This window comes from Anopheles gambiae, chromosome 3 (assembly GCF_943734735.2).
Source record: "Anopheles gambiae chromosome 3, idAnoGambNW_F1_1, whole genome shotgun sequence".
Lineage (NCBI taxonomy): Eukaryota > Metazoa > Arthropoda > Insecta > Diptera > Culicidae > Anopheles > Anopheles gambiae.
Window position 1 is genome coordinate 31,317,348 of NC_064602.1, and position 8,949 is coordinate 31,326,296.

General features: G+C 45.7%; 1 protein-coding gene across 4 annotated transcripts in view; it reads left to right on the forward strand.

Annotated features, from left to right (window-relative positions):
* Positions 1–5,720, forward strand: part of LOC1271240 (bone morphogenetic protein receptor type-1B) — a 125,519-nt gene extending 119,799 nt beyond the window's left edge. For all 4 annotated transcript variants that reach the window (XM_061654638.1, XM_061654639.1, XM_061654640.1 and 1 more), the window contains 2 exons: positions 2,834–3,021; positions 3,097–5,720. In XM_061654638.1, the coding sequence (XP_061510622.1) occupies positions 2,834–3,021; positions 3,097–4,401 (1,493 nt within the window). In that variant the 3' untranslated portion in view covers positions 4,402–5,720. The remainder of the gene's footprint in view (positions 1–2,833; positions 3,022–3,096) is intronic.
* The last annotated feature ends 3,229 nt before the right edge of the window (positions 5,721–8,949 follow it).

Here is an 8,949-nt window from a genome sequence, read left to right on the forward strand (position 1 = left end):
TAAATATATGTCCATGCTAGAAAAAATTGACCCAATGACAAGAAAACGACTGTCTTCGTCCTGGACATCATGAACGGAAGGGTGGCACCACAGGAAATGTGCATCCCGTCCCTATACGGACGCACCTTTTTTCCCCGTTTTATTTTTTGGGGCTCAACAATACGGTTAGAATCTCTGCGCGGCGCTTGATTGATCGATCGCGATACGGTGTCCAATCATACGAAATCATTCGCACCAACACTCACACCTTGTGTTTGTTTGTTGTGTCTTCGATTTCTGCAAAAAAGGGTGCTGAAGTTGAAGAAGCTTTATTTTGACGCCCAGTTGTCGTCTGGTGGGTCGGCTTATCGCTTTCATGCTCTCAGCTCTGTCTCGTGCATGTCCAAAACGACTCCTCCCGTAATGCCTTTCTGGTGGTAGGCATCGTTTGGCGCCAGTCTCAGTTGATCGATGAGTTCTTGTACGGGTACGGGCGCTCAACGGGTGGACCTTGTGGACTTCAACTTGGCCTGTCCCGTTTTGGAGGTAACAATTTGCCACTTTTAACATTGCAATCCGAGCATTATTTAAGCATGATTTGTGAGGACGCAGACGATGAAATCAATCCTCCTCCTCCTCCTCCTGTTGCTTTGTGGTAAACGTTGTAGCAACCGGCTCCTCCGTGCTGCCAGCTCAGAACTTCGTGGTGGTTTTTGTTTTTGTTTGGCGTATGAAAATTAATGTAGGACATGGTCTCATGGTTTTAGCCGCCATCCTCTGCTACCCGTGGTCGTGCAAGCTTCTTCCTTCTTCCCACAACACACACACACGCAATCGGTGTCATATTTTGGCTATGGGACGGTGCTTCATCTTGAACAGCGGAAGCAGAGGGGTTTAATTTACAACCTTTTTTTGGGTTCGTCGGTACGTCTTAAACATGGCTGCTAAAAGCATAACGGAGTGTGTAGTGTGTACGACGGTGCTGTTGCGTCTTTTTGGTTGTTGTTGGCAATTTTTAACAACAACCCCGAAACCCCAAATCCCTCGTTTGGCCCACCGCCTGCAGATCAGCTGGTCACGACTTCTGGTCAGCAAGGTGGGCGCAGGCACTGTCCACCAGCAACCTGAGCAACGGATTAATGTGTACGCACAAACTTCTTTGCTTTGATTTGTTGTGGGGTACGGTGTGTGTGTTGATATGAACCTACACCGTAGTGGAAAATTTCGATGCAGTTGCACGCGCGTCTGTTTTTTTTTTTTTTTGCTTCATTTTGGAAGAAGATCCGTTTCAGATATCAGGTACCCTCTCGTTCCGTGGCAGGCTTTGTGCACGGTTGAACTGAAAATGGGGGCAATGATAACAGCAATGCCTTCTTATCTTAATGTCGCGGTCAACCAACGGTGTTGGTCGACAATGAACTTGTGGTGGAACATCGCTCATGCCAAGCGCAAAAAAGAAGGTTAAAGTAAAGGATTTTGGGGAGCAAAAACAGTACCCAAAGTTGTAATCCCAACCACTGTTTTGGTGTGTGTGTGTGTGTGTGTGTGTGTAAGTTCTTCCTTTAAAATTGGATACGAGCGACCCCCAGAAGTTCCAACACTTTCGGGGCATTTCGCGGTATCGGTTACACCGTTATCGACACCTCGGAAATGAAAACAAATCACACTACACCACCCCTCATTCCTCCCAGATGTCTCCCTGTTGCCCCTCTGTTTTTAATCTTGCGATCACGAAGCGCGTAGACAACGAACCCGGTGTGCGCGCGCGGCGTGGCGGCGTGATCGTTTGCGCAGCGTTGCTCTCTTGCGGTGTTTGGTCTGCAGCATTGGTGTCTGCAAGATTTATTGCGGACGTGTCACATCAAACGCTTTTCGGTTGCGCCGGATCCGCAGTGCCCTCCGGTAAGGGTAAGGGTAATAGAGTGAGAGAGAGGGAGGGAGAGAGATGGAGAAAGAAAAAAAAACAGTTTGATTGTATAGCGCAAATGGCGGAATGGGGATTAAAATTCGATCCATCGTGTTCTCCAAAGTCCATCGAGTGCCTCAAGATCGAAAGTGCTGTCAAATTGCACGATGGAGGACGCTACAACGCATTAGATTGTGAACGGTGTGTGTTGCTCAATTTATTTGCCCTTTTTTTGGCGCAACTTTATCACAAACCGATAAATCACACGCGTTCGTACTCTCTTTTAATCATGGGCGAAATAGTAAGTTCTGGCTAATAATGTTTGTCAGCGTTATACAGCGCCTTTACGATATCTTTTTCCTTGGAGCGGGGTTTATCGCAAAAATGGTACCAAAAGATTAGTTTAAATTACTAATTTGGGCGTTTGAACGACAATAAACGCCTAAAGTTATGCAATTTGCCTATCAAATATCGTATTATTAAAAAAATACTGCAACTTTTGTGTATTACCTTATTTTTTATCATAAAAAGTGATATTTTAGATGAAAATGGAAATAAGAATCATTTAACATGATATATTCAATCGCTACAGCCGTAGAATATGAAGCAAAAATTCATCATTGAAAAACAAAACGCCTAAAACTATGCAATTTGAGTGAAACAAATGTGTTTTTTTTTAATTATAAGTGTGCAATGTAATATGAAATCTTTTCATCAAGATAACGTCATCAAAACGTCCAAACATGGCCATTACTCCCCATTCATTGCAAAATCTAGCTCTACCGATCAAGCCCGCGCGCACTGTGTATTATTATTATTTATTTACGCAATGCAACCCGCTGTCGACTTATCTCTACCGCACGATCTTGGCGCTCCGTCTCGTAACGTTACTACCGTGTTTCAATGTACTAACCTTCATTTCTTCTTTTTTCTCTCTCTTCCAAACAGCGCGCGTACTGACCTGCTACTGCGAGGGCCACTGTCCGGGCAATTTGCAGAATGGGACGTGCGAGACGCGCCCGGGCGGATCCTGCTTCGTCTCGGTCGAGGCAGTGCTGGACGAGGAAACGAAACAGCTGGTCCCGGAGTACAGCCACGGCTGCATGTCCCCCGAGCAGGGTGGTGGATTGCTACAGGTAATAAGCGGAAGCTCTTTCTTCCTTTGCCTGAAACACATTCTGATTCTAACGTTTTCTCTCTCATTATTTTAGTGCAAAGTGGGCACGGTATCGCCGCAACTGCACGGCAAAAGTATCGTCTGCTGCGACAATGAGGACCTCTGCAACCAGGACCTGCAACCCCCGTACAGTCCGCGCACCACAACGACCCCGGAACCGCCGCTCGCCGACCCGAACAGCATGCACCTGTTCGCACTGACCCTCTCCGTGTGTCTATGTGTGGGCGGGCTGGTCGTGCTGCTCGGTGCGTTCTTCTGGGTGTACCGAAGGCGCGAGAAGCGAAAACCGGCCTACCTGATGAACTCCCTGTACAACACCACGAACGGCCACATGCCGATCGCCGACCTGGTGGAGCAGACGAGCGGCAGCGGCTCGGGCCTGCCGCTGCTCGTCCAGCGCACGATCGCGAAACAGATCCAGATGGTGCACTCGGTCGGCAAGGGCCGGTACGGCGAGGTGTGGCTAGCCAAGTGGCGCGACGAGAAGGTGGCGGTCAAGATCTTCTTCACCACCGAGGAGTCGTCCTGGTTCCGGGAGACGGAGATCTACCAAACCGTGCTGATGCGCAACGAAAACATACTCGGCTTCATTGCGGCCGACATCAAGGGGACGGGCTCGTGGACGCAGATGCTGCTGATTACGGACTATCACGAGCTCGGCTCGCTGCACGACTACCTGCAGAAGCGCGTCCTCAACCCGCACATGCTGAAGACGCTCGCCCACTCGCTCGCCTCCGGCGTGGCGCATCTGCACACGGAAATCTTCGGCACGCCGGGCAAACCGTCCATAGCGCACCGGGACATTAAGAGCAAAAACATACTGGTGAAGCGGAACGGGCAGTGCGCGATCGCCGACTTTGGGCTGGCGGTGAAGTACACGAGCGAGTCGGACACGATACAGATTGCGAACAACTCGCGCGTCGGCACCAGGCGCTACATGGCGCCGGAGGTGCTGAGCGAAACGCTCGACCTCAACCTGTTCGAGGGCTTCAAGATGGCGGACATGTACTCGGTCGGGCTGGTGTTTTGGGAGATGGCCCGCCGCTGCATTACGACCGTTCGCGGGGCGAAAAATACGACCACGTGCGAGGACTACGCGCTGCCGTACCAGGACGTGGTGCCGTCCGATCCGAGCTTCGAGGACATGTACGCGGTGGTGTGCGTGAAGGGTGTGCGGCCCCCGATCCCGCAGCGGTGGCAGGACGAGGACATACTCGTAGTATTATCGAAGATCATGCAGGAATGCTGGCATCCGAGCCCGGCGGTACGGTTAACCGCGCTGCGGGTGAAGAAAACGCTCGTCAAGCTCGAGACGGACTGTACGATTAAGATAGTGTAGGCGAGCGAGCGAGCGAGCGAGGGTTTAAACAGGAGCCGTTTTAATTTATTCGACGCGCCATTCGTCCGCCTTCCCCGCCTTTCCCCCCTCTCCCCTCGTCTTCTGCGGGGTTTGTTGTTGTGAGCCGTTTCGCCGCATCTCGCGTACATTTTGTAAATACAATATCTGTTGTGTCCTCTTCATCGGTGTGGCTGAGGCTGAGGCGCACATCACCATGGTAATCATGCTCTTTTTCCTTCACAACTCTCTTCGGGACAATGGCGGGAGGACGGCTCACAACACAATCGGCGGACTCTCTGTGTTTTTTTTTGTATTTGCCATAATTTAACGGTTAAGCAGTGTGTAGAACCCTTCAGGATAGTGTTAGTGTTACTGCTAGTAGTGGTAGTCGTAGGGAAGCTGTAGGGACATTCTTATGTGCATCAAAGTAGCAGCGCCTTCGCGTTACAATTTTCTTCACCGAAAATGACATAACGTTTAGGTTCGGCTTTGACTGAATGGAGATGGGTTTCCACCTGCAGCGCATGTAAATGTAGTTGAGGAAAGGACGATTTTATCAGGAAAGGCTAAAAAAACAGAAACACACACACACGTTCACGGTAAGCAATTGTTAAATCATAGGCACACACACACTATTAACAAATCGTATACATGGGGAATCGTTTCCCCATTCCCCTACCGCTCTTTCTATTGCCTTTCTTCCTAGTGAATGTTTTCTCATTTTGGAGAAAACCCTTTCTTTCCGGAGTGTGTTTGCGTGCGTGCGTGTGCGTGTTCATTTGTACATAGTTAGCGTGAAAGAGAGAGAAGGAAAAACACACTCACACGTTAGTAGGGACAAATTCTATTTCGTTGTAACGTTAAGAGTTCTTTTCGCTCTTCGTTTTTGCTAAGAGCGGTTCTTATTTTTTTAAGTAAGAAAAAGTCGGTATGAAACAAATCAAACAAACAAACGAACAATAGGTAATTTTGCGATGGCTGAGATCGCATGGGCGTTCCGTGTACATTTGATTGGATTCGTTTTGTTTGTTTCTCTGTGGCCTTTCGGGATGTAATGTAAACGTGTAAAACGAAACATTTATGTTTTTTTGTTTGTGCGTTTAAAAATAGTAGAGGAAAAACGTAACTGTGCATAAAGTGCACGTTTACGATGTGTTAGGCGTTTACTGTAGAATTTATGAAATGTCGTTTAGGAAAGAGGTTATGTTTTTCATTCTGTTTAGGTACAATATTGTGTTGTAAGTAGGATTTTATTTCCATCTTAAAATGGCCTTAGTGTGTAGAGCAATAAAACAAAAACTATGATTCGTACTTGCAAACACTGTGGTTGCGTTGCGTAAAAGATGAATAGAACAGAAAGAAAGAATTGATTCTTTATTTAATTTTCTTAACCGTTATTTTAAAATCGCGCTCAGCCTCAGACAGAAGCGCCATCTAGGTGCATATGACGTAAGTATTGTATTGAGTTTAATTCCAATAGATGGCGCTGTACGACAACATTTTAGCTCGTACAACAACCCCCGGGCAGCGTACGACCCGCAAAACAATCCGGCATCTGATGGTATGTGAGGTACGAGCGAGAGGCAACGATTTAAAAATGGGCAAAAAAAATTGGTAAACCATTTTTTGAATAAGTCAATGGCTGGTATTATTGAATCCGTTCGTAGCGGGAACGTATGGCGCTCACATGAAATTTTAGGGATGGCAACACATCTCATGAGCTCGGCCCTACAACGCCGCGGTGAATAACTGTAGCAACCATCTAGTACGTTAGGAAAATGAGTGTCGGGACGTACGCCGCCGCTACGAACGGATTCAATACAGGGTTTACCAGTCCAATAAACAACTGTCCACTTGTTTATAACAATAGTCGTTTTGAATGGACACCGCGGTGTCTACCACTTGCTCACACGTCAGATGGTGTAAGCTACTCTGTCCAATTCAATAACACAATTTTCGCCTTCGATTGCACAACGGTCGGATTCGGCACGGTTTCTTGTGGTTGTTGTATAATTAACAAAATTAATGTTTTGATTTATTGAAATGTATGGTTTATACTGCATATTTCTTGAATAAAAGAAACGTGTTTGAAAATGTTTTGTTTTTGCAAAATTTGTCAAAACAAAACAAACAATGCCGGATCTGACAGTTGCTACTCGAAGGCGAAAATTGTGTTATTGAAATGGACAGAGTAGCTTACACCATCTGACGTGTGAGCAAGTGGTAGACAGCGGTGTCTATTCAAAACGACTATTGTTAAAAACAAGTGGACAGTTGTTTATTATGCTGGTAAACCCTGTAATACCAGCCAATGTGTATTACACGGTGATTATTATTCTTAACTAAGCAGGGTGTCGTGACTTTTTTTTATCGAATACTCCTCATTGCTGGGAGGACAGATCATACGAGGATTACTATATGGAACAATTTCTAATTATGTAAATGTGACAATAATTTTATCTTGTTTCAATTATAAAATTTGTATGTATCACAAAAAAGGAAAAAAAAGAGTTAACAAAAACACCCAATTTTATTCAGCAACCAAAGCTATTGGGCGTCAATCTTCGATTTTTTACCGAAAATCGAAAAATAATTTTGCGGCAATCGCCGATTTTTTTACGACAATTGCAAAATAATTCTACGATTTTTGCGACAATCGGTTTTTTTATTGCAACAAATGCATTTTTTTTTCGACGATAGCAGTTTCTTTGCGACAATCACAGTTTTTTTCGACGATCGCAGTTTTTTTGCTACAATCGCAAAATAATTTTGCGACAATCGCAGATTTTTTTTGCAAAAAATCCAAATTATTGCTTACGAGGTTACGATCTATTACGTAATTTTTAAGGGTGGGAGGGTTCTTTCAATGTTACAGTTTAAGACAGGAAAGGGGGAATAGCGCCGGAAATCAGCAAATTTAATGTTAGCGTTACGTAATTAATGGATGAACCCTTAGCTCTTTTTCAATTATCATTGTAAAAGTTAAAAGTAAAAAAATACAAATATTTGCAATTTACCAAAGCGGCACACAGAGCCTACCAAACTAGGCCTACCACCCCTGTATCTTATTCTTTGCTTCAGTTCAATCAACCAAAATTCATTGTACCACACGTTCAGTTTTTTCTTTTTCTTCTTCTTCTTCTGTTCGATCTCTTTCTACACTTTCTCTCTCTACACAACCAAGGGCTGCATAAATCTCGCAAACCGCTAAATTTCAACGCCCAACCGAAGCGAGTACGTCACGAGCTGTTAAGCTGTGCCGCGATTCTTTCGGCTAATAAACTCGCATGCAGAGCGAATTTGTTTTGCAAATCCATCTTCACTTGTGTGCTGGAGTGGGGGGTGGGGGGTGTTTGGAACTGAGAAAAAACCCCAACACTTCCACCCGTGCTATCTCCCGGCTCCAGCATCCAGCGAATTATAAAGTGCGACGAATTATAGTTCAACGGGCTTCCGAAGAACTGGTACGGCTACGGTTCTGTCTGTCGATTATGTTTTTGCTTTTGCTCGCATGTTTATTTTTAGTCACCGGTTTGCGATTTTTAACCTCCCGTTTCATTCCCTCCTGGCACACTCTCTCTCTCTCTCCCTCTCTGATGGGAAGGAATGCATTCCCATCTTTTTCTGTTGTTGTTGTTGATTTTTTTGTTTTTGGTAAATTTTAATCCCAGTCTGGAACTGACGCAGTGCGTGCATTTTTTTCCTTCCCAACTTTTCGCAACTTCTTGAACGTTTCACGTTTCCTCCCCAAAAATGTGTTCCCCCACTTTCCCTTCGCCTTCTCCTTTACAATGGGGAGGGGGAGGCGCCGGTGCTTCAAGTGCTGGAATGTGACAAAACATCATGTTGGAACGGGAAGAGGAAACGAGAAAGCCTCTACGGTTGGGAAATGCTCTCTCTTTCTCTCTTTTCTTTACCCGTCCGATCGACGTCCGTTGGAATTTCCGCATTTCCACGCAACGAGAGGCGCAGTAGTGAGTTTCGCGCCAAATAAACAACCACTCAGCAGTCTTATCGTGCGTTGCGGGAGGGAGAGTGAGATGCAGAGAGAGAGAGAGAGAGAGAGAGAGAGAGAGAGAGAGAGAGAGAGAGAGTGAGAGGTTGGAATGGTAAGAAGGGGGGTTAGATCGACGTCTTGCTTCTTTGTGATGTCTTGGTCATGGGTGTCTGCGTCTGTCTGGATGTGTTTTTAGAACGGTTCCATCATCATGAGGTGAATTTGAATTCGAGCACCTTCCAGCGCAGTCCGTTCAACCATGATAAGGATATTTGATTTTTCCTCTAAGTTTTTAATTTTTTTTAATTTTTTAAAGTTTTTTTAGTTTAATTCTGAACCCCTTTATTCACTGGTGACGATTTGCTTTCATCACTTAATGTGCGGGAAAACGGTCTCAATTTTGTAGTTTTATGACAATGTACCACTCCTCCCTGTCCATGTCGGTCATGTAATTACGGCCCGAACTAAAGAAAAGCAACGCATCTGTCCACCTTTGCCGATCCCACTCTCACACACACTCGTCTGGGGTGGGTGTATTTATTGCACATGCA